This window comes from Talpa occidentalis, unplaced genomic scaffold (genome assembly GCF_014898055.3).
Source record: "Talpa occidentalis isolate TD23 unplaced genomic scaffold, MPIMG_talOcc4v2.1 talOcc4.13, whole genome shotgun sequence".
Taxonomy (NCBI): domain Eukaryota; kingdom Metazoa; phylum Chordata; class Mammalia; order Eulipotyphla; family Talpidae; genus Talpa; species Talpa occidentalis.
This window is the reverse complement of record NW_023601322.1, coordinates 60,719,461-60,745,703: the sequence shown is the minus strand read 5'-3', so window position 1 is coordinate 60,745,703 and position 26,243 is coordinate 60,719,461. Positions and strand designations below refer to the sequence as shown.

Here is a 26,243-nt window from a genome sequence, read left to right as displayed (position 1 = left end):
AAGTCCCCATGCCCTCGTTAGAACCCCCACCAACCTGAAGCCCTGTTTTTTCCCCCCATAGGGACAAGATCTTAGTCTATGTGTCCTCCTTTTAAATTTTTCCTACTCTACAGCCATCTAGCACTCTTGCTTTTTGTTCCCCTTCCTATCAACCTCCCTTACACCTCTCTTTCTTCCTTCCCCATCCCTCTCAATCTCACTTTGTTTATTAGTTTTCCTAAGTAAATTTTGCTTTGTCTTATTATTCACTGTGTAAATATTCAGTGTTTGTCTCTGGCATTCTGACTTACTTTTTTCCACACAATTCCCTCAAACTCCTCCATTTTGTTGTAAATGGGAATATTTTTGTCTTTCCTTATGTTGGGATAATACTTCATTGTGTGGCTAATACCACATCTTCTTGACCCATTTCTCTCTCAGCTATTTTCTGGATATTACATAATGCTGTAGTGAACACTACAGAGTACCCATTTTTTTTTTTAAGTTAATGGTTTCATGTTCTTTGGATAAATGCCCAAAAGTGGAATTGCACAGTATTTACAATTTTAGTTTTTTAACGATAAATCCAGATTGCTTTCCAACATGGCTGCACCAGTTTACATTCCCACCAACAATGTAGTGTTTTTCTTTCTTTATATTCTCTCTAGCACGTGTTATTGGGGATCTTTTTAATATGTGCCATTCTCATAGATGTGCAGTGATATGTTATTTTGGTTTTAACTTTTCTCTCCCTTACTAAAAGTGATGATGAACATTTTCCCATGTTGGATATCCATATTGGATATCCTCTTGAATTGTCTGTTCAGATCTGCTGCCTATTTACTAATTGAATTTGTTAGTTTAATTTTTCACATTAGGTCAGTTTCAGAGAAACTGAATCTCTACAATTTCTTTTTTCCAGTTTTATTGAAATATAATTGACAGACATCATTATTTATGTAAGTTAAAGGTGTACTACATGGTTTGATTTACATATAGTGCGAGATGATTACCCCAGTAAATTTAGCTGCCATCCATCTTCTCATATAAATGAGAGAAAACTGAAGAGAAAAATGGAAAATTCTCATCCTTGTGATGAGAATTCTTAGGACTATAGATTGTACAGCAATGTATGAGAGTTTCTTGATCTGATTTTCTGATTCACAAATATATTTGCATCTCTCCCACTTTATTATTTTTATTTTATTTATTACCGTTTCAATATTTTCCATATCTAAAAGTCCCTCTTATAACTTCTATTTCCTTGCTTTCTACTACAGGTATCTTATATCTAAAGCATTTTGTGCTCTTAATAAATTGTTTTTCTGTGCATCCCAACAGTTCTGCTTCAGTTGCTACTTACTGTTTATTTTACCATCTTTATTTTCTGTTGTTTTATTCCTGAGATTTACATTCCTGAGTTAGATCATGTTCAAGGCCAAGCTTCAGTCTGCCTCCCCTAGTGAGTGTGAGTATAGGAAAAGGGAGAACACCCAGAGTCAAAGCTTCTGGAATTATTATAGCCCACTCCAGTTTGCTGCCACACTACTAAGTCAGGAGTCTACCTGTCAGTTCTCAGAAAGTGTCGGCATTGGGAGGAGATCTACTCTGTAGGATGTGATCCCCAGCCCTTGGAGTGGGAGGGAGAGAAGGCGGAGTGCTCATGGCTGCACCTGTTCTCACCTCCTCTCAGCAAGGCTGTCCATCTGCCTTGTCATCACCGCCAACATCTTTGACCTGGTATGCTGCTGTTGACTTTGCTTGCAGAGGGGCATAGTAGTGGTTGTCCCAAGTTAATTTGATCCATATCTCCTTGCTTCTACCATTTCTCCAGAAATGATGTTTTAGAGAAAATCAGCAGCTCTCCTGCTTTTTTTCATAAGTTCCAGTCACACTTCCTTTCTTTTGGTTCCTTAACTGCGGCAGTCTGTTTCCTATCACACAGCCTTTGCAATGGCAGTTCTCTATGCCTCGAATGTTCTTCTCTCTCATCTCTAATGGCTGTCTCCTCATTAATCTCAGCTCATGTCCCATGTTATTTTGCAGAGGAATCTTTTTTGACACCAAACTGAAAATAGCCTGTACCATTCTAGTCTTCTCATGTTGCCCCATTTACTGTAATTTAAGCTTATCATATCGTGTACTTCTTCCCATTAGAATTAGAATGTCTCTTCTTTAGAGCTTGTATTCTGTTTCTCTTTTTCTCAGTAGTGTCACTTGCTACCAAGAGGCCTTGGGAAAATTGCTTAACCTCATGGTACCAGCGTTTGATAGCTAAAAATGAGATTTGAATTAAATTGTTCCTTTCTACAATAAAATCCTGTCACCTGTGATGGTCGGGGAAGGAAGTGTCTCATACATGCTGCACTTGACTTTTTCTAGTTAAATCACTTTCCCAAGTCAAGGTTTGAGGCCTTTAGCTATGCTTGTACAGCACTGGAGGTGACAGCCACTGAGATATTCAGCACAGTATATTTTATTATCTTATTTTTAATTAAATTATTTTGATGGAGGTAACATTGGTTTCCAATGATGTAAATGTTTTAGATTTCTAAAGGTTCCCAGCTCTTCAAATGTGTGCATCACACCACAGCCACCAACAGAACACAGCAATCCTTCAACACAGCCCAGGGGCCCCACTGCACCCTTGGCTCCCTACCGCCCATGCTTCTGGTGGCATCTATTCTACAGCCAGATTTAAAGGATTTGTTTTGGCCTGGCTTCATCTGTTACTTTAACACAACTTATTTTAAATATCTCATTTTCTGTATCACCCAATAGAGCTTGAGCTAGTTGAAGGCAGAGACTGTGTTCTGCCCAGGTTCTAAGACATAGTAGGATATCTATGTTTGTTGAATACATGAGTAAGTAGGTAAATGAGCTCCATATTTAACAATATGAATCATACAAATCTTACCCAGAAACTTCTGGCTGGCTGGCACTGCCCTAGGCAGCATGGGACTGAGAGGTCCTGAGTTCTGTACAATTTCTGATATCAGCCTTACTATCAGGAGGGTGAGTGCCAAAACTCTTCTTCTGTCCTTCAGGATGTATGTAGTGATTTTCGACCCTATGTGAAGGATGGAAAACTTGGATGCACAAGGGAAAATGACCCAGTTGTTGGTCCTGATGGGAAGACCCACGGCAATAAGTGTGCAATGTGTGCTGAGCTGTTGTAAGTATCATCCTCCTCAGCAGACCAAGCAGGTGGGCTGATGAGGACACACTCAGTTGCTGTCCTGAGAACCAGTCTACAGAGTGGTGAAGTCCTTTTCCTGAAGCCTGCAGGCCTTTGTCTTTATCTGGTGACATAGTCCCTGCTCCCAGAGTTGGCTTCCTTTCTTTTTAGTTCATAGGCTCTATTAAAGTTTTTTGAGAGGAGTGGGTAAAGTGGTAATGTTAGTAATTAAACTCTAGACTTTTCGTTTAGAATTATAATGAAAAGACTTTTCATCTAGAGTCATAATTAGACTTGAAATGTGCAGTGCCTTATAAGGCACAATATCTTTAAATGGGGCATACATAGAGACACTCTTCCTGAAAATGAAAGTCTAGCTTAAAATAATTATTATGTGACATGACTGAATTCGTTAGTAGTCTAAAAGGTAGAACGTTAAGAATGGGAAGAACTGTTGGGATTTTCTTGATCTGAGGCCTTGAGCACTGAGACCCAGACGTGGCTGAGATCCAGTGAGTCTTTAACATTCTGTTAAACAAGTTATAGACTCTCTAATCCAGGTGCCAGCAAGCCTTAATGCCCTCTATTTACTTCATTGGATCTTTTAAGTTCACACAGACAAAGATTTAACCAATTCATAAACTTCACACCTGCCTTTGAAAATTGCAGTGCACTGTTAGAAAATTCCAGGGCATGTCCTATCAGGTTTACAAAATTTAACTGACTTCCAGGCTGGAAAAGAGCCTAAATTCCACTTTCTTATTTAGGAGGTGAGTGTTTTTAGTGTTCAAACCTGTCCTAATTCTGTGGCTTTCTGTTTTTTGTTTTTGTTTTTGTTTTTGTTTTTGTTTTTCACGCACTAGCTGAAAAGTGAATTTGACCTTCCTAAATCCTGGTTTCTTCCTCAGTAGAGCTAAGGTAGTAATGCCTCTTTCCAGGGTGAGACTACAGCTAGGTAATAACTAGAAAAGGATTTAGAAGCACAATTCAGTGTAGTTTTTATTAACAGCGATGCTTTCACATGAAGGCGCAAATACATTACAAAATATAAAAAAGTCACCCATAACATGGGGGTGGGTGACAGTACTTCGAAGACTATTGATTTCACCCTGGTCCAAGTACTGTTTTAAAGCTCTTAGTTCTGCCTGTTAAAGGGAATTTTCCTGACAGTCTTCTGTTTGCCAATCAAGGAGTCACACCCTTCCGGTTTTGTAGAACAAAGCTTCTAATTGACTATCAGTGAGTCAGTTTCATGCCCTTCCTTATCTTTGGCAATTTTCTGGCTCAAGACCTTCAAGGCAGGGAAGTGTTTGTCTCTTGTAAGTGGATTGGTTTAACATAGCACAGGAGATGAAAGTGCTTAGTACAGAAATGGACCCTGGAAATATGATGGAGCTATAAGCTGACCAAATATTTCCTTTCTTAACAGCTTAAAAGAAGCTGAAGAAAATGCCAAGCAAGAGAGTGAAAACAGAATTCAACGAAGTGCTGCAAAGGTAAATTACTCACCGACACAACTTGGTCCTTGTGGCAATAACTATTAACACAGTTATGCTTGAAATTTTGAGGTAGCTCAATAATGTTATTGTCCTTCATTAATATATTGGATTTTTCCCCTTAATTTCAAAATTCCTGAAGTTGAATATTTTAGTTGGTTATTAGATGCAAATTTAAATGGTGTCTCTGAACTAAAGCTCAAAATTGCATGTTCCCTTCTTTTTTTTTTTTTTTGCTGATACTTTTGTTTCTTTGCTGATTCTTAAATTTAGTTATTTTTTTACATCATTTTTCATCTTTGTACCGTAATTGGTTTCTCCCCTCAGGTGCAGTCTCCATGTTCCTCCTTGCTTTGAAAGAGAGAGAAAGAAATATAAGACAAAGTTTATGTAAATTAAATTCTACTTAGTTTCCATCAGACTTATCTCTCTCTGGCTTGGTAAAATTCATTTTGCTATGAGTAAATTATTTTAAAAATGCAACATAATATAAATTAGACAGGAGTGACTTTAAATTAATTCCATAGTCTTTTAAATAGGAAATCCACTGCACATGTTATGCTTAATCCCATTAATACAGTTTGGAGTTACTCACTGTTGCAGTGTGGTTATTGCATTTAGTGAGACCTGCATTCCAGGAAAGCCTTCCTTTCCAAATATCAAATATCCAAATATCAGAGATTGTTGTTTTTCGAATGCTCTTAAAATTTTTCAAATACATGATTTTGCTTTTTAATATGCTTAAAAAATATTCCTTTGTTAATTGACTAGATATTGCAGCCTGAATTAAATCACCAAGGATATTAAACTCTGCTTTCAATGAAAGTGATAACAGTTATTTTGCTAAATGACTAGCCTTTTGTTGAGAAATAAGGACACCTGAGTTTTAGCTTTAGTTCTGTCATGCTCTGGGTGTGGGAAACCAAGCAAATCATCTCTTCTCTGGGCCTCAATTTTTTTGTCAGCAAGTTAAAGGGGTTGAGTAACTATTCTCAATTTCACCTTCCTGTTGGGTTGTGATTCTATATCCTGCAACTTTTACTTGCTAATATGAGTATGCTATTTCTATGAATTGTAGCGTCTGCTGCGTGAGAGAAACAAGCTCAGTTTTCAGTAGTCAAGAGCTGAACTTCCACTTCATGTTATTCAATGAGGCGAACTTCTCATCCTAAATAGGATGTTCTGAGTTTAAATTAAGAAACATGAAGCAGTTAGAATAGTCAATTTGTTGAACACTCACTAAGGATTTGAAAAGGAAGCTTTTGTGGTGGTGGTTGAACTTCAGACTAAAATTTGGAGTTGTCAAGTGGTGGTCTGCGTTTCCAGAACACCAATGTTCTTTTCCCTTGTCTTCAATACGTTGTGCGTATTTCCCCTCTTCCTCTCTGTAGCTGCTGGGGGTTATTGAACACTATGTTTTGAAAAGGAGGACTGCCTTCCAGTGGTGGCTCAGTGTCAGCCCCGTCATTATCCTGTCAGTGGGTTTCCTTCAGCTGTATTTCTTCAGAATTTCCTTGGATGATCACAACTTATAAACTGAAATTATCATTGTTTCTTTTAAGGGATTCATCGCACATTCATTTTATCATCATGCTATGATTATCAGATGACTGACTTCTGTATTCCTAGATTGTCACAGACAGGAAATTTGGAACACAACCATCGCTCTTCCAAGGACAATATCATCTTGTTAGGTCAATTAGGCTTCTCTTTTAAAGTTTCCTAATGAGGGCCTCCCCTGGTGGTGCAGCGGTTGAGCGCTGGGCTGTGAAGCTGCCCTCAGCCTCTGCAGCGCCAGTTCGATCCCCAGCCACCGGGCGAGGGTCCCACATGGCGCGCAGACCTCTCCTGCCACACCTGCTGCTCCCCTCAGCAGTGTACTTCGTCAGTCTGCCTGTTCTGTTCCCCGCTCTGGCTCTGGTGAATTCTCTCATCCTTCCACGCTTCTGACTGTACCCAGTGCTTGTATAAATTAAAAAAATTAAAAAATAAAAATAAAGTTTCCTAATGAAATGAGTCATTTTAAAAAGCAGAGAATGCTAGATCCAGAAAAGGTCCTATAGAGCACCTAGTCCAAAAACTTTATTTTGTAAATGGTGAGGTTGAGGTCTCAGCGCTTAAAGGGCTGTCCTGGGGTCTCCAGTGGGTCAAAGGAACAGACCAGCTGCCCAGGTCTTCAGATTCCAAACCTCATGCTCTTTGCTCATGTTTCTTGCTTCTGCATATTTAATTTAACCTGCATCAAATGGTAGTGTTTTCAAAACACAGAGAGAGATCTGAAAGTTTTGGGTTTTTTTTTTTAATTTATTTATACAAGAACCAGGGTACAGTCCAGATGTGTGGGAGGGTGAGAGGATCCACCAGAGACAGAGTGGGGAGCAGAACAGGCAGACTGACTGAAATACACTGCTGAGGGGAGCAGCGGGCGAGGCAGGAGAGGTCTGCTGCGCCATGTGGGTTGCTCACTGGACAGCCGGGGATCGAGAGCTCGTGCTGCAGAGGCTTCAGATTGCTTCATAATGCAGTGTTAACCCTTAGCGCCACCACGAAGGCCCGAGATCTGAAAGTTTTGAACCAAAGCCTCAGTTAGGAAATCTGAGTACAAACTTCTCGTGAATATTTTGGGGAAGTCACAACCTTTTAGGTTTTCTAATTAAATATTAGTCTTGATCTACTTTTGTAAGGCAGGCAATGAAGAACAATTAGATTCATTCTCTCTAAGGTTTCCGCCTACAGTATAAGAAATTAACATCAATAAAAGGGGGAGAGTACATAAAAACGACATATAGAAAACAAACTAAAGTAAGCATAATGCGGTTGGATACCGTCTCGTTCCTGTTCGCTTGCACACCTGGTTGGAGTGTTTTGCCTTTGATCCACACTAAGTACATTTTAACATCTCATCTCCCAAATTCTGTGCTCTGCTCTTTGGCAACAGTGGAGGGCAGGGGGGCTTGGCCTACTGCATGTTGTTGTGTCTTTCTTGGAACCCCATTATCAGATGTTTAATTTTTTATTATTCTTAAAACAAACTATCAGCTTTTTGAAAATATTTCCTCTGCTTTATTCTTTTCTAGGCTCTTTTACATTATATTTTTATTTTATTTTATTTTTTAAGGATTTATTTATTAATACAAGTACTGGGTACAGTCAGAAGCGCGGGAGGGTGAGAGAATTCACCAGAGCCAGAGTGGGGAGCAGAACAGGCAAAGGACCGAAGTACACTGCTGAGGGGAGCAGCGGGCGGCAGGAGAGGTCTGCCCGCCATGTGGGACCCTCCTCTGGTGGCCGGGGAGCAGCTGGGGATCGAACCAGTGCTGCAGAGGCTGTGGGCAACTTCGCAACCCAGCGCTCAACCGCTGCACCACCGGGGAGGCCCTCTTTTACATTTTAATAAAGACTATCCAGCCAGTACAAGTACTGTGTCATTTGATAGTTAACTCTCATTAACGTATGAGTTTTCCAACACCATCTACACCAGGCTGTGCGATGCATATTAAAGAATGGCAATGTGCTCATTGTAATTACTTGTCTTTTCCCAGGATCTTTGCAAGGAATATGAAAACCAAGTGAAGGATGGAAAACTTTATTGTACACGGGAAAGCCAACCAGTTCGGGGCCCTGATGGCAGGCTGCATGGCAACAAGTGTGCCATGTGTGCTGAAATTTTGTGAGTATAGATGTGGTTTCCTCAGTGACTCAGTGAAGTGGAGATGGGTAGGGTGAAGATATTAGAGGAAATGTTTACAAGCTACTATTAAGAGGAAAAATTGTTGAAAATACGTAAGCAGTTGTATTCCCCTGGCAAGTCATAATACACCTAATAAGTGGACCCTAATAATGTTCTGAGTACAAGCGGATTCCATTTTGCGGTTGGAAAATGGATTACAAAATACTTCTTAACATCTCCTCCCATGACCTTTGTAAACCTTTTTATGAACTAGTCATAGGGTAGATGAGGGTAAAAGCAGGTACCATGACTGGTATTGTTTTCCTTCAGTAATTATCCCATTGTGACAGACTAGGTGGGACACCCACAGAAAAATTCATGGTGAGATATGAACTGGACTAGCTTTATCTTTTCATCATGGAATTTGACCTTAGGGAAGAGAAATCCCACAACATAAAATTGGGGCATTTATGAAGCTGTCTCATTAAGGGCTTATCACACTCCTTTCAGACCCTTGAGCTCCTATATACTGTCCTGCCGGAGAGTCTCAGTCCTGGCAACGAATGGCTCCTCTTCTGTGGATTGTGTTTCAAGATTAACCTCCAAGACCTTCTAAAATCCCTCCCTGAGAGTCAATCTTTATAACTCTTAATAATTCTGTTTCATAACTGTCATCACAGTTGGTAACAGTACAATTATTTCTTTGATTATTGGTTGACTGTCAGTCTTTCTGCAGAGCTGTAAGTTCCAGCAAGACAGAGTATGTGCCTATCTTGTATGCTGCTATATGATAAGCCCAGAGCCAGGCCAGTGCTTCCAAACGATATTAAGTCATTGTTGAATGAATGAGTGAATGAACAAATGTGTGAATGAAGCTCCTCACTCTCAAGAAACTTAAGGCTAATAGCAGAAATAAGCCATGAATGTGGACGTGTGTCCACGCGCATGCGCATGTACACGGGCACACGCGCGCGCACACACACACACTGCAAAACCAAATGAAAAGCATTCCATTTAGGGGGAACCTTCTGCAAGAGACATAGAACTCATTTTCTTTGGGATCTGGGATGTCTTCTTGAAGAAGGCAGAATTTAAAATGGAAAGATTTTAAAAAAGAGACGATGACAAAATAGATCATTATAGTGAAGTAAAATGGCATATCTGAGGGTAAATTGAAAGGGGTTCTTTGGAGAAATAGTGATGATTTTCACTTAAATGAAGTCGTAAAGTGATTTGTACAGTTTGTACCAGAACACAGGAATACTTCGCTGTTCCTCCTAAGTTGGTTCCACCTAAATTATTATTTTGTAACATGAGGATTTGAAGCATCTGTATTAATTTATTTCTTTTTTCTTTCTCCAGCAAACAGCGTGTTACAAGAGAGAAAAATAACGAGGAAGGAAATATGCGAAATATTGACCAAAAAGATAAAGCTAAAAGAGAAATTGAGGTGAGGATGAGTTTGAGCAATATAATTATGACTTGTGGGATGTGTCTGTGTGTGTGTCTGTGTGTGCACATTTTACTCTAGGATGCATTTTCAGTATTGGCTTACCCACCTCCCAATTACACCACTGAAATTAGTCTATGGTTATTATTTTATAAGACTGACAAGAAGATTATTTATAAGACTGCATTATAATATTTAGCTGTATTTGGAGTAAATTAATGAAGCCATATTAGTAAAATAGTTCCACACTCCTAAATCAAGATGATACATTGAAAATATTATCTGGGGCCTCCCTGGTGGCGCAGGCATTTGAGCGCCTCACTGTGAAGCTGTCTGCAGCCTCTGCAGCGTGGGTTGGATCCCGGCAGGCAGGCAAGAATCCCGCATGGTGCGGCAAACTTTCCTCTCACCCACTGCTCTCCTCAGCAGTGTATTTCATCAGTCTGCATGTTCTGTTCCCTGCTCTGTCTCTGGTGAATGCTCTCACCCTCCCGCTCATTTGGTGTGTACCCTGGTTCTTGTATAAATACATAAATCTTAAAAAAAAAAAAAGAAAATATTATCTGAATTCAAGTTTGAAATGCATTCTTTTCCAAATGTATGGTAGCTGTTTTAGAGATTTTAATTTTTAAACCAATATAAAAGTAAAATTTCAATATAACTCTTTAAAAACACACTGCATTTCTTTCTAAGCACCTTTGTTAGTCATCTGCCTTATTTTCTTCTACTGCTGCCAGCTGAGTTGGGACATGTAATACTTTTCCTTTTATTGATGTGTTTACCACCCTTCTTGGTTTCTGTATTCTAGACATCTAGACTTCCAATATCTTCCTCAATCCCCAAGATTCAATTCATCTTCTGTATTGCTTTCATAGTGTAGGAGATATTTTTATCAACTAACAGCATTATGAAATCCAGTGTTTGTAGGTGTCCTTGAGTATATTTGAACTGTTTCAATTCATGAAGAAACCCTGTTTGACTTATTTCTTACAGAAACTTCCACCTTCTATAATGTGTGATTCATAGTTTCATAAATTAGCTCACTGCATGAAGCCACTTTTGCTTCCATCTTATTCGCAAGGCCTCATTTTCAAGTGTATTACTCCTTTCATCTTAGCTTATAAAGTCCTTTGAATTTTAGGTCTCTGAGGTCCTTCAACTATACTTTTTACCTTTCATTTACAATTTCTTCATCTCCTCCTTCCATAGCTTCTTTTCTTTCTTTGTCCTTCCCTCTTTTTCTCCTCTCTCTGATACACACACACACACACACACACACACACACACGCAGACACACACCCCCCCTCTATCTCTGCCACTATCTCTAGCTTTCTCCTCTCTCCTCTATAGTATACCTAATTTCAAATTTTCATTCACGCAAATCCTCCACCCATTTGGCAGAGCAGTCTTTCAAAAACAAAATAATTTGATTATGTCGTTTCTGCTATAACTCATTATCATTTTTTCATTTCCTGAGAATACAGCCCAAATTCTTAAAAATGTAGTGGTCTGGTTTTCACTAATATTCAAAATCCCCTTTTTGATCACTTCCCAAACCTTCCTCACTTTGGCCAGATAATTCTGTAGCTATTATACTCATGGCTATAATAGATTATATAAATAATGCATTCTTTCAAGCTGTGTCTTTGCATATCATAATTATTTTCAGAGGATCTTTTTTACACTTTGTTTTTCTGGACACATTCAAAGATGCAACTCAGACATAAGCTCTTCTCCAAATTTCCATGAATCATTCTTCCCTTTGTGCTTGTCCACACTTACTCCAGACCTGTGTCACATCCCTTGGCTTTTTCACATTGCAGAGACTTATCCTATCCACGTGACGGCAAAACAGCTAAATCATATTCACATCTGTAATCTCTTAATACATTTGTTGACTACACAAGTGATTAACAAAAGGGGAGAAATATTGCAAATTTTTTGCATGCTCCTAAATTCTAGAGTTGTATTTTTTCATCCTTATGATCTCTTTTCCAATGTCCTTGATAAAGCATATCCAGAAATGGCCCTGAAACTATATGAAACATTTGTTTGTGGTCGTATGTATGTGCATCTACATGAGTCCTGTGTGACCAATTCTAGATTGAGGATCCATAAATTTTACTGCTTAAAAGTATTCATGTCTTTAAAGTTAAGAATTTTAAAATAAGCCATGCCATTGAAAATTTCAAGTACAGCTATTTTTTTTTTTAAAGATTTGCTTTTGTTTATTTATGCACACAAGGACAAGGGCGTAGGCCAGAGATTCAGGAGGTGAGAGGATTCACCAAAGACAGAATGGGGAGCAGAACAGGCAGATCTACCAAGATACACTGCTGAGGGGAGCATTAAGCGAGTCAGGAGAGGTCAGCTCCGCCATGTGGGTCAGCTTCCTGGCCGGGGATCGAACTCATGTCACAGTGGCTGCCGATAGCTGGACAGTGCTGTGACAACCCGTCATCCCACTAGAGGAGGCCCCTCAATTTAAGCAGTGTGTGCATTCTGATCCAAACCTGTGTGTAGCACCTCACCTCCTCTCCTTGGCTTCACAGGCAGTGTGCAGCAAATACCGCAATTTGAGGATGAACGGGCAGCTTCCGTGCACCAGAGAAAAAGACCCCGTCAAAGGCCCTGACGGGAAGATGTACGGCAATGAGTGCTCCATGTGTGACGCCTTCTTGTGAGTAGCACCCGGCTTCTGAGTGGGGAGAGCAACTGCTAAGGGCATTTTTCCTGTAACCCTGAATAGTGCTCTTCCCTCTTCACTATAGCTCTTCGTTTACAGCACCACATTCAAGTGAACTTAAAAAAGAAATCAAAAAACCAAAAATCATGTGGAGAGCTGATTATCATGTTGATAATGATTGTGATAGTGAGAGATGCAGAATCATTTCTTTTAGGACCTTCCAAAAGAAACTCAGAATATTCTATTCAGACAAGAGGAGATGACAACGCTGCTAATGACTTTTAGTTTTCTGAAGGAATATCAGAAATAGGACATGGATGAGAGTACATGCAATAAATCAGTAAGATGCACGGCAAGTTTTATAAACGATTTTAGTTTACTATCCTTATTCCTACTCATTGTGTGTGACCTCAAGGAATAGAATTAAAATGGGCAAGAGCTAGGGAAGACAGCTTTGGACCCCATGTGAACTTTGCAATCATAGTAGTTCAAGTGGGTTACGCCTGCTTCAGAAATGGTGGCTCTGCTGTGGAGGAATTGGCCACCCACTCATAAGGACTGAAGTATAACTTTAGGTGACTTGAGCTCTCCCCTCAAATAATCGTCTATGATGTCCCTTAAGTCTTTGGATCTTTATCCCAAGCATGGGATACCCCTATTTATTTAATATATGCCTGGAATCTCTGAAAGGATTCAACTATTGAGTCTTCCTTGGTAGAGAGCAACATAACCCAGCAAATTCGTTCCAGTGTTTGCACCAAAGAAGCAGTAAAGTTTTAATAGACGGAATCAAATGAAGATCATATAATCATGAAAACCAACATTTATTTCTTTTATTTTTTTGAAGATTTATTTTATTTATACAAGAACTGGGATCCAGGCCAGAGTGCAGGAGGCTGAGAGAATTTGCCAGAGATAGAGGGAAAAACAGAACAGACAGAAAAACACTGCTGAGGGGAGCAGTGGGTGAGACAGGAGAGGTCTGCTGCACCATGTGGGTATGTCCCTGGCCAGCCGGGATTGAACCCCCACCGTAGAGACTGTGGACAGCTTCACAGCACTGCCTCAAGCCGATGTGCCACTGGAGAGGCCCGAAAACCAACATTTATTGAACATATGACATCAGCACACACCTGCTAAGAATTTTGCTACCTGAACTCATTTAATCTTCACAGTCACCAGAACAAATTGGTTTTATATTATCACAAGGCCTAGGTTTTATATTATCACAAGGCCCAAAAAACTAAGGCCTAGAGAACAGGAGAATGATGGAGATGTCAACACAGAAAAAACAAACAAATTGGTAATAGGCCTCACTGTAAGGTGTAGACAGGATATGATCATTTATTTAGCAAAGCCACGAGCAACTGCTTGTTGTTACATTTGTGTGGACTAGGCTTGGTTCAGTTTGTTATTTCTTTGAGTGAAATGGAAGGAAGTCTGTCTCCTAATGGTCAGCTCTGCTGCTTCCTCTGGTAATTTCCCATTGTGGAAAGAAAATGCTAATGTTTTTCAGTCAACTTAGATTCATGGTCAACTTTAGATCAGTTTCTTATAAAGAAGTATGAGAGAACCTACAATTCTGGAGCATGTTCGTTTCTCACATTGACATAAAAATTACTTTTTAAGAAGAAATAAAGTTTTACTACACCATATTTTATGGATACCTTAGCAAAGACCCATACTCTCTTGAGACTCATACTTCCCTCCATAGCCCGTTCTTGTACATTTTCATAGCATATGCAAATAATCTTTGCAACTTTCAAAAAAAAAAAAAAGTTTTAATTTGGTCATGAGAAAACTGTGTTGCAACTCTTACATTGAATGAAACATTAAAATTTTTTCATGCATTATTTTTAAATTTTTTTTTTAAAGATTTATTTATTGATACAACAACCTGGTTACAGGGGCCTCCCCGGTGGCGCAGCGGTTGAGCGCTGGGTTGCGAAGTTGCCCGAAGCCTTTGCAGCACCGGTTCAATCACCGGCTGCTCCCCGGTCACCGGAGCGGGGTCCCACATGGTGCGCAGACCTCTCCTGCCGCCCGCTGCTCCCCTCAGCAGTGTACTTCGGTCCTTCTGCCTGCTCTGCTCCCCGCTCTGGCTCTGATGAATTCTCTCACCATCCCGTGCTTCTGACTGTACCCAGTGCTTGTATAAATCAATCAATCAATCAATCAATCAATCTTTAATTAAAAAAAAGAAGAAAGAACCAGGTTACAGGCCAGTTGCATGGGAGGCTGAGAGGATTCACCAGAGACAGAGCGGGGAACAGAACAGGCAGGCTGATGAAATACACTGCTGAGGGGAGCAGCGGGCAAGACAGGAGAGGCCTGCCCGCCATGTGGTTTTCTCCATGGCCGACCAGGATTGAATTTGCACTGCAGAAGCTACAGACATCCACAGCCCAGCGCTCAACCGTTTGTGCCACCAGGGGGACCCTTCATAAATTATTTAATTTGAAATATTTGCCTTATAGATCCAAGTGTGCTCCAGTCCACTATATTTGATTTCAACACTCAGTGATCAAAATGGATAAGAGCTATCACTCCCTTTTCTTTTTTGTCATATGCCTGCTTTTGGAGGGTTCACTTTCAGTAATGATTATAATACTCATGCTGGTCACTTACATTACTTTTCATTCCCTTTATTAGGTACCAGAAACTTGTTCTAATTATTTTACATGGACCATCTCATTTAATGCTCACAACAATCTGTTGAGAAGAATATTCTTGTTACCTCTCCTCTCTCTCTCAACCCTTCTCGATTTAATGGTGAGGAAGGCACAGAGAGGTTAAGACACTTGTGTGTTCCTTACATGATCTTGCTCCAGTCTTTCTTCTTAATCACCATGCTCTAATGCCTCCTTCTAGAAACTACATGGTACCACTTTATGAAGAGCTGTTGCCGATGCAAAAGAATAAATAAACAAGAAAGTCTTACTGCAGTCTGTTTGCTAAGGAACTAAATAGGTTTATTTACTAATTAAGGGACTTTCTCTTGAATCCCATTCTCTTCCCGGGAGGAATCATTGTAACTTATCACAGCCTATGATGAGTAGATCTTTGGGGTTGCTTGAGAGTTGTCAAAGCAGTGAATGATCAACATACCTGTGGAGGAGCTTTTCTACTGTGTTAAGACTGACTTCTTCTCTCTCCCTTTTTTCCCTTTTATCTTACAGTAAACAAGAAGATGCAGCAAGACCAAAGGCTAAAAGACAAACAATAGAGGTACTTTTCTCAGAATGCTCATGTCACGCGCCAACATTTTTTTCTCTAAAATAGGGCTTGATTCATAAAAAGTGGAATGGCGATTTACTTTTTAAGAGATAGTCCTCATATTTAACTTGTTTTAGGTTTTCACTATCAAGCAAATTGTGAAAGCCAATTTTTACTATTTGTTAACTTCAATGTACATAACTTATGTTAGCTGGAACCATATTTTTTATGAGTAATTCAGAACTGGAAAATTATTTTGGCCCTAATGTCTGTGACATGGTCACACACCTTTCACTTTTCTTCACTCCTCTCCCTGGTCTCCTCTTTCAAATCCACATCCCACACCCCAGATGTTACCAAGTATCACCCAGAAAAGGGTCAGTTTCTCTTGGCATCTCTTATCTGTTCTCTCCTCTCTATCTCTTTTTTTCAGATTTATCTTTATCTTAGTTTGATCATGTTTTTATCTCTTCTTTTTCAGCTTTCTAAAGACAAATCGAGGCTTTGTAATATTCTCTCCCCTTTTTGCACATTATTGTTATTTCATGGTTCTCTCACCATTGACTACACTCGACATGTAACATTGTAAAGATTGTAAGGCGTGTCCAACATGCTTATTCGATCATTTATATATTGCAAAATGATTGCCACCATCATGTTAGCTGATGCCTCACATAATTCCCATTTCTTTTTGTCATGAGAACATTTATGTTTTACTCATTTAGCAACTTTCTAGCATGTCATACAGGATTATTAGCTATAATCATCATGCAGTATACTAGACCCCCAGAATTTTTCACCTTATAACTGGACGCTTGTACCCTCTGACCAACGTCTTGCCATAGGCCTTCCCCAACCTCAGGCCCTGGTCCCCATCACTCTGCTCTCTGTGAGGCTAGTGTGGCTCATTTAGAGTCTACATGGAAGTGACATTATGCAGTATTTGTCAAGCCCTGTTCTACTCATTACCACTAGCATAATGCATCAAGGTCCATCCAAGTAAAATTGGAAAGATTCTTCCTTCTCATGAAAACTCAGCAATATTCTCTTTTCCTGCAGGAAACCTCCCATAATGGCCTGTTCAATGGCCTCACCTTTGATCTTTCATAGCTTTATAGACTGCAGTGTGCAACACAACACACACAAAAATATTTTACATTAGTCTACAAATTTTGTCATTCTCCTTCTATACCTATGTTGTCCACGTCTTCTGGAGAATTATCCTGATAAATACTTACAGATCAACTCTCCAGCCAGGACAATTCTGGATTGGATGGAAATTGCATACTAATGTACTGCTAGATATAATCAGATTTTTTTTGTCTCCAACTCTGTATTTACATATACCTCATGGTAGGCAGTGATGCAGAAAGCATAGAAAACTGGTTTGAGAAAATATCTTCTTCATTTTCCAGGATTTGTGCAGTGAATTTCGCAGTCACGTGAGGGATGGCAAGCTTAGTTGCACCAAGGAGAACGCACCTGTCCGTAGTCCAGATGGCAAAATGCAGGGAAACAAGTGCATCATGTGTGCGAACCTCTTGTGAGTGTCCCCTTTGCCTCCCAGGAACCTCTCACCTGCCGCCACCCCTGACAGTCGGCTTCTTGAGAAATATGTATACTCTGCATATTTCTCAGTGTTGCATGCTAGATAATCTTGGAAGCATATACACAGGATTTTTAGTAACATTAAATCACAGGGGACAGTGTTATTCTGTATTCAGTTATCCTTCTATTGTCTGCTTAAGTCATGAGCAAAGTCTTAATTCTGTGCTAATATGCTTTGAACACTTGACAATCATGAGCCCCAGCAAAGAATGAGCAGAAGTCTGGTGATCTGAATGGGATGATATCTGTGGTCTCTCTCCCACGCCAGGCATTTTTTTTTTCATTCCTGTGACTATATTCATATATTGATAGAGGAAAAGCCACCTGGACAGAAGTCTGTGGGGATAGTGTGTAAAGACTTTTAAAATAACTCAAACAAGTGGAGTAGGGAAGATCGTATTACAATCATAAATATGGTAAATATTTATCCTTTCAGGATAATATGTTGAAAGGATAAATATGTTGAAGTGGCTTAGTGGAGACAGTGAAACTCCTAAGAGGCAGACCCCTGCCATAGCTGTTTTCTAGTGTCTTTCCATTAAACCAGGCCCAGGGCCTTATAAGTCATTGATTTGCTGAATGAGATCAGAGCTCCAGTGGTGAGGACAATCGTGAAACTGATTATTGCCACCTCTCCTTCTCCTCCTTCCTAATCCCCTACAGAATCTCAAGCTACAATTAAGAAAAACATTTAAATAATATCTGTTGAAATAGATTTGATTTTTTAATTTTTTAAAAGATTTATTTTTTTATGCATACAAGAACTGGGGTACAGGCCAGAGGTGTATGGGATGAGAGGATCCACCAGAGACAGAGTGGGGAGCAGAACAGGCGGACTGACGGAAATACACTGCTGAGAGGAGCAGTGGGCAAGGCAGGAGAGGTCCGCTGCTCCATGTGGGTCACCTCCCTGGCTGGGGATCAAACTCATGCTGCAGTGGCTGCGGAGAGTTTCATAGTGCAGCATCTTAACCCCTTGCACCACCAGGGAGGCCCTAATTGTTATTTTTTAACTTTCACACATGTGGGTCTAGTCTTAAGTTTAGATACATAGTACCTTAATAGAGGAGATTGACAGAGATGGCCAGTGGGATAAACAGTGGCCTGAGAGTAAAAGAATCAGGACTTTTCTCTCACTGCTGTGATGGTACTATGGTAATGCCTTGATGCGATGTAATAAATACTAAAGATCTTTCCCTTTCATATGCCCCATGTCAGTAGAAAATGGTAAGAATGGCAAAATATTAGGCTCATGATCAAGCTCAAAAATTGGTGTTGGCTCTTCCCGAACCTGAATCATTGTTGCACTCTCAAACTCAAATTTCAGCTTGAATATTAATTCTAATAATACCTAAAAGGTTTATACATGAAGTATTGTTTATTTTTACTAGGGGTCCATTGTTCAACTTGCTACGACCCCTGGCTTTCACCATTGATATGATAGTTATTTAGTTAGAGTAAACTTGCACAATTAAAAAAGTCAATTGTGGGGCCTCCCTGGTGGTGTAAGAGATTAAGACACAGCCTCTGAAGCTCTCCACAGCCACTGCAGCACGAGTTTGATCCCCGGCCAGGGAGCTGCCCACATGGTGCAGCAGTCCCATCCTGTCTTGTCTGCTATTCCCCTTAGCAGTGTATTTCAGTATATCTGCCTGTTCTGTGCGTCACTCTGTCTCTGGTGAATCCTCTCACTCTCCTGCACCTCTGGTCTATACCCCAGTTCTTGTATAAATAAATAAATCTTTAAAAAAATTATTTAATAAAACAAATACCTGAAAGAAAAAAAAAGTCAATTGTGGCTTTCCAAGATCATTCATTGAAGTCACAAATGTATAGAAATAAGATCACATACTAGGAAAACTGAACATGGGAGTTTTTATTTTGCAAAGGAAAATTATAAGCTGCTGAATTGATCTGCATTGTTGGGCCAAGCAATATCACTTCCAGCAATACCACTTCCAGGGGTACTTGAATCAGTGTCAAGGGGGGACCTTATATTAAGAACAGATTCCCCCAGAGCTGATGGCACCCAAGGACTGCAACTTTCACTCTCTGCATGCACACTGCCAGAATAATCTAAGGATGTATTCTTTATCAGCGCTAAACATTGACCGTTTCTTAACATCAAGTCATTGTTTTTAAGTATCCTAGATTCTTTCTGGGTAGAAGGACAACCTCTTTAGTTTCTGAAGGAAACAGTCATGACAATTTACTGATTTGGTATGGCATGTGTGTCTTATTTAAGTGGCACTAAAAAGAACAATATGGAGAAGTGTACAACACATTAAGTTGGTAGAGGTATAAAAGTTATATGGGCTATGTCTATCTAGAGAGGTGACTTCTCCTTTAGAATAAATATGGCTGTGATATTTTTCTATTTCCTTCTTGTTTATTTCACTGAGCATAATTCCCTCTAGCTCCATCCACTTTACTGTAAATGGCATGAGTTTTTCATTTTTCGTTGCTAAATAATATTCCATTGTGTATAGGCCACATCTTCTTGATCCAGTCATCTATTTTTGGGCATTTGGGTTGTTTCCAGGTTTTACCTAGTGTAAATAGAGCTGCAATTACATAGGGGTACAGGTGTTCTTTTGAATCAATGTTTTTGTGTCCTTTGGGTAGATTCCTAGGAGTGGAATTGCCAGGTCATATGGTAGCCTGAGGTCATATGGTAGCCTCAGTAGACTGAGGAACCTGCGGACAGCTTTCCATAGTGGCTGGACCAGCTTACACTCCCACCAGCAATGTAGGATGGTTTCCCTTATAGCAGGAATACAGGGAACCAAATAAGACATCAGTGTGAAAAATAATAACACTCCAAAACACAACAAAGCAAGAACAGACAATTATAGAGGAGAGACATCCTGCAGGGGAAGAGGAGGGAGAGGGGTCAGAGGGAGGGAGGGAGGAGCACAGGGGCCTGAGGTGATGGTGCACGGGTGCATTGGTGAAGGAAACTCTATGGGGACTGCACCTGAGGGGGAGGGTATTGTTTAAAAATGAACAATGATGTAAAAAAATAAAATAAAATAAAAAAATAAAAGGTAAAATTTAAAAAAAAAATTATGGTTGCTACAATGCTTATCTTCCTGACCATCTCCTTCCCTCTTACAGCCAGCAAGAAGCAAAGGAGAAAAGAGAAGCTGAATCCAGAGCAAAAGCAAAGAGAGAAGCTGACAAGGTAATTTTCCTGAAGGGACATAATATAATGAAAAATGGGAAGTGTTGCAATTTCTCAGTAAAAATAATGCATGGAGTTACCAGACACCTACTTGAGGGAATTTGAGCTTCATTTAGCCTTGACAGAGTTTTCTTTTAATGGGCTAAATAACAGATATATTAGGTTGTGGCCATTCAGTCTCTTTCACAACCACTGGATTATGCTGTTGTAGCTCTGAAGCAGCCAAAGGTCATGTGCAGACAGACAGGCAGGACTTGTTCTGATAGCACTGGAGTTACAAAGAAGGTGGTGGGCCAGATCTTTGCCTAGAAGTCGTACTTTGCAAACCCCTGATTTCCTCCATTCTCATGTTTAAAATGAAGATTTAAAATCCAGAGAGAAAGAACTTAAGTTAGTGGTATATTGGTACCACACTACAAAGAGTAATTATCTTCATGTTTCAGAGTGTTCATAGCTAGAAAGTAGAAACATCCGAATTCAAACCACTGGCCACTATAATTCTAAGGTTTCCTGATGCCAAATCCTGCACTTATCTTAACGAACTTTTTTGCTTTTATATGACTGAATTTGGTCAAACCAGTTGTATGTTCTTTGTTTCACCTTGAATTATATTTTGGTGCCAGCACCACCAAATAATATATGTTTGGTTCAAAAAGAAGAATTCAGGTACATTTTTTCCAGATTTATGGCATTTCCTTGCTCCCAGAAAGGTTATTGACATTAGAAATGATCTGTCTGGGGCTCCCTGGTGGCTCAGGGGGTTAAGACACAACCTATGAAGTTGTCCGCAGCCACTGCAGCACAAATTTGACCCCCGCCAGGGAGCAACTCACATGGTGCAGCAGACCTCTCCTGTCTCACTGGCTGCTCCCCTCAGCGGTGTATTTCAGTAGATCTGTCTCTTCTGCTCCCAACTCTGTCTCTGGTGAATCCTCTCACACCCTTAACCACCACCCCCCTCCACACTCATACCTCTGGTCTACACCCTGGTACTTCTAAGGAAAAAAAAAAAATAAAATAAAATAAAATTCAGGGCTCAGAGAAGTGTCACATCAGTCTGGGCCAGTGTAGGTGTTTCGGTTGTCTGCTTGGGATCAGAATGAAACGTGCCTCGACTTACTTTCTCTGTCCTGGCAGGATGTGTGCGATGACTACCGCCGCTTTGCGGTGAATGGAAGAATCCCGTGTGTCAGGGAGGGCGACCCCATCCGGGGCCCTGATGGGAAGATGTATGACACCACTTGCTACATGTGTCAGGCCATCATGTGAGTGGCACTGTGGCTGGGAAATAATGGAGGGTTTTGTCCTTTGTGCTTCATTGGTTTTCTTTTGTTTGTTTTACCAGATTTTCTTCCTTAAATTGTGCTCGTTTCTTTTCGTTATACCTTTTTATTATTATTATTTTTTTGTATGGTGTCTTAATTATCACAGAATAAGTCCTGCAAATCAGGCACTGGGTAAGTCCCTGTGGCGATATAAGGTTGCAGAATGGACATGAAATCAGCTTATCTCACATAACAAGTCATGAAGTAGGCATGTCAGTATCAGAACACTGCTTCCGTTCATACCCAGGAATTGGGACCGGGGTGGGGAAAGACTTGGAATAAGCAATGACTGGGATCTGGGGAGGTTCACCTCTCCTCTCCCATGTGCTTGTCAGTTTCCACAGCTCCGCTGAGGCCTTCTCCGTGTCCCTAACCCCTGATTTCTCTTTCCTAGTAACCAAGACTTTTCCTTCATAGTACTAATCGCCCTCATTCACTGTAAATTTATGTGAGTGATATTTGTTTAAGATTTCTCTCTTCTCCCGGACAATTATTGTTACTATGGAAGGAATTCTAGAGAATGTGGGCCCTGAATTGGGATTAGCTTTTTGCTTCATTTCTTTTGTTTTAATTATGTGAGAGCCACCTTCAACAGGAAAATAAAAATGTATTTGGAGGAAATGCCTGTTTGGAGAAATGTATAAAAATGTCTTTTGAGAATTGTTAAGGCTTGGCACATTTATTTAGGGGGAAAGTCGTAACTTTGAAATACACAGGTAGTTTTTGTTCTTTAAATGTGTACACAGGCCTAATTCTCAGTTGTCTCCATGGATGGCAGTGGGACCAGTGAAAGTCCCAGAAGGTAGGCTCAGTGCAGTGCCAGAAAGAACTTTCCAACAGTTTGGCTTAAGGACTTCAGGATGGAATGACCTACGAAAGGATCTCAAGGATGATGGTGGGTGGCAAATCACTGGCAGCTTAAAACAAAGTGAGCTAGTAATCGGAGGTACAGTTGTGAGTATTGGAAGTTTAGGCAACCATCTCTGGATAAGCTTTTAAATCCTCAGTCTACACTTAGTAGCTCCAGGTCCTGGGGCAAGTTATACATTCTGTCTTCCTACCTGCGAACTGAGATCGTGGTAAAGGTTTTGCTGCTTTCAAGGGTGAGGAGTTGGCAGCATGTGCAAAGGTGAGAACTTAGCATATGCTAAGTGAGAACTTAGTATATACTAACTGTAACAATGAAATGAGATCACTTTTTATGGGGGATTCTGTGATTCTGACATCTCTTTTTTAATCACTCTCTTTTTAGACTCACAGAATATGAAAAGAAAAACTTGAATGGCAGAGCAGTAAATAAAAGACAGTCTGACTCAGTGACTTCCTTTGAGGTGAGAAAACCTTCTCAGACAATTCAGAGGCACATGAGCATGCTATCCAGAAATGGCTTTCAGGGAGCTTCCGAGCTCCCAGAAACTGTATGAAACATTTGTTTGTGGTCTTATGTGTGTGCATGTACATGTGTGACCATTTCTAGGTGGAGAATCCATAAATTTTACTGCTTAAAAGTATTCATGTCTCAAAAGTTAAGAATTTTAAAAAAAGCCATGCCATTGAAAGTTTCAACTTAAGCTATTTTTTTTTAAATATCTGCTTTTGTTTATTTATGTACACAAGATCTAGGGTGTAGGCCAGAGATTCAGGAGGTGAGAGGATTCACCAGAGACAGAATGGGGAGCAGAAGGCAGATCTACCGAGGTGTACTGCTGAGGGGCGCATTAAGCGTGTCAGGAGAGGTCAGCTGCGCCATATGGGTCAGCTCCCTGCAGGGGATGGAACTCATGTCGCAGTGGCTGCCGGTAGCTGGACAGTGCTGTGACTTAACCCCTCACCCCACTAGAGGAGGCCCCTAAATTTAAGCAGTGTGTGCATTCTGATCCAACCTGTGTGCAGCACCTCATCTGCCCTACTTGGCTTCACAGGAAGTGTGCAGCAAATACCGCGAATTGAGGAGGAATGGGGGGCTTGGGTGCACCAGAGAGGACAACCCCATGAGAGGCCCTGACGGGAAGATGTATGGCAATGAGTGCTACATGTGTGACGCCTACTTGTGAGTAGCACCCGGCTTCTGAGTGGGGAGAGCAACTGCTAAGGGCATTTTTCCTGTAACCCTGAATAGTGCTCTTCCCTCTTCACTGTAGCTCTTCGTTTGCAGCACCACATTCAAGTGAACTTAAAAAAAAAAATCACAAACCCAAAAATCATATGGAGAGCTGATTATCTTGTTGATAATGATTGTGATAGTGAGAGATGCAGAATCATTTCTATTAGGACCTTCCAAAAGAAACTCAGAATATTCTATTCAGACAAGAGGAGATGATAACCCTACTAATGACTTTTAGTTTTCTGAAGGAGTATCAGAAATAGGACATGGATGAGAGTACATGCAATAAATCAGTAAGACGCACGGCAAGTTTTATAAACGATTTTAGTTTACTATCCTTATTCCTACTCATTGTGTGTGACCTCAAGGAATAGAATTAAAGTGGGCAAGAGCTAGGGGAGACAGATTTGGACCCCATGTGAACTTTCAAATCATAGTAGTTCAAGTGGGTTACGCCTGCTTCAGAAATGGTGGCTCTGCTGTGGAGGAATTGGCCACCCACTCATAAGGATGAAGTATAACTTTAGGTGACTTGAGCTCTCCCCTCAAACAATCGTCTATGATGTCCCTTAAGTCTTTGGATCTTTATGCCAAGCATGGGATGCTCCTATTTATTTAATTTATGCCTGGAATCTCTGAAAGGATTCAACCATTGAGTCTTCCTTGGTAGAGAGCAACATTAGTTCCAGTGTTTGCACCAAAGAAGCAGTAAAGTTTTAATAGACGGAATCAAATGAAGATCATATAATCATGAAGACCGACATTTATTTCTTTTATTTTTTTGAAGATTTATTTTATTTATACAAGAACTAGTGTCTAGGCTGGAGTGCAGGAGGCTGAGAGAATTCGCCAGAGATAGAGGGAAAAACAGAACAGACAGAAAAACACTGCTGAGGGGAGCAGTGGGTGAGACAGGAGAGGTCTGCTGCGCCATGTGGGTATGTCCCTGGCCAGCCGGGATTGAACCCCCACCGTAGAGACTGCGGACAGCTTCACAGCACTGCCCTCAAGCCGACGTGCCACTGGATAGGCCCGAAAACCAACATTTATTGAACATGTGACATCAGCACACACCTGCTAAGAATTTTGCTACCTGAACTCATTTAATCTTCACAGTCACCAGAACAAATTGGTTTTATATTATCACAAGGCCTAGGTTTTATATTATCACAAGGCCCAAAATAATTAAGGCCTAGAGAACTCAAGAATGATGGAGATGTCAACACAGGAAAAATAAATTGTTAATAGACCTCACTGTAGGGTGTAGACAGGATATGGTCACTTATTTAGCAAAGCCACGAGCAACTGCTTGTTGTTACATTTGTGTGGACTTAGGCTTGGTTCAGTCTGTTATTTCTTTGAGTGAAATGGAAGGAAGTCTGTCCCCTAATGGTCAGCTCTGCTGCTTCCTCTGGTAATTTCCCATTGTGGAAAGAAAATGCTAATGTTTTTCAGTCAACTTAGATTCATGGTCAACTTTAGATCAGTTTCTTATAAAGAAGTATGAGAGAACCTACAATTCTGGAGCATGTTCGCTTCTCACATTAACATAAAAATTACTTTTTAAAAAGAAATAAAGTTTTACTACACCATATTTTATGGATACGTTAGCAAAGACCCATACTCTCTTGAGACTCATACCTCCCTCTATAGTCCATTCTTGCACATTTTCATAGCATATGCAAATAATTTTTCCAACTTTCAAAAAAAAGGTTTTAATTTAGTCAATGAGAAAACTGTGTTTCACTCTTGTGTTGAATGAAACATATTAAAATGTTTTCATGAATTGTTTTTAATTTTCTTTGAAAGATTTATTTATTGATACAAGAACCGGGTTACAGGCCAGCTGCACGGGAGGGTGAGAGGATTCATCAGAGACAGATGAGGAGGCAGAGTAGGCAGATCTACTGAAATACATGGAAGGGGGCAGTGGGCGGGACAGGAGATGTCTGCCAGTGATGTGGGTATCTCCCCGGCCAGCCCTGATCGAACCCACAGTGCAGAAGATGCAGACAGCTTCCCGGAGCTGCGCTCAACCACCTGTGCCACCAGGGAGGCCCTTCATAAATCATTTAATTTGAATTATTTGCCTTAGAAATCCAAGTGTGTTATAGATCTAGAACACTAATTTTGATTTCAAGACTCAGTGATCAAAATGGATAAGAGCTATCACTCTCTTTTCTTTTTTGTCATATGCCTGCTTTTGGAGGGTTCACTTTCAGTAATGATTATAATACTCATGCCAGTTACTTACATTACCTTTCCTTCCCTTTATTAGGTACCAGAAAATTATTCTAATTATTTTACATGGACCATCTCATTTAATGCTCACAACAATCTGTTGAGA

General features: G+C 40.3%; 1 protein-coding gene across 1 annotated transcript in view; it reads left to right on the top strand.

The window, feature by feature from the left end:
* Positions 1-26,243, top strand: part of SPINK5 (serine peptidase inhibitor Kazal type 5) — an 88,285-nt gene that overhangs the window by 18,098 nt on the left and 43,944 nt on the right. Inside the window, exons 5-15 of the mRNA XM_054694270.1 lie at positions 3,027-3,154; positions 4,587-4,653; positions 8,196-8,323; positions 9,686-9,773; positions 12,326-12,453; positions 15,639-15,687; positions 17,091-17,218; positions 20,401-20,467; positions 21,605-21,732; positions 23,045-23,123; positions 23,715-23,842. Of these exons, the coding sequence (XP_054550245.1) occupies positions 3,027-3,154; positions 4,587-4,653; positions 8,196-8,323; positions 9,686-9,773; positions 12,326-12,453; positions 15,639-15,687; positions 17,091-17,218; positions 20,401-20,467; positions 21,605-21,732; positions 23,045-23,123; positions 23,715-23,842 (1,118 nt within the window). The remainder of the gene's footprint in view (positions 1-3,026; positions 3,155-4,586; positions 4,654-8,195; positions 8,324-9,685; positions 9,774-12,325; positions 12,454-15,638; positions 15,688-17,090; positions 17,219-20,400; positions 20,468-21,604; positions 21,733-23,044; positions 23,124-23,714; positions 23,843-26,243) is intronic.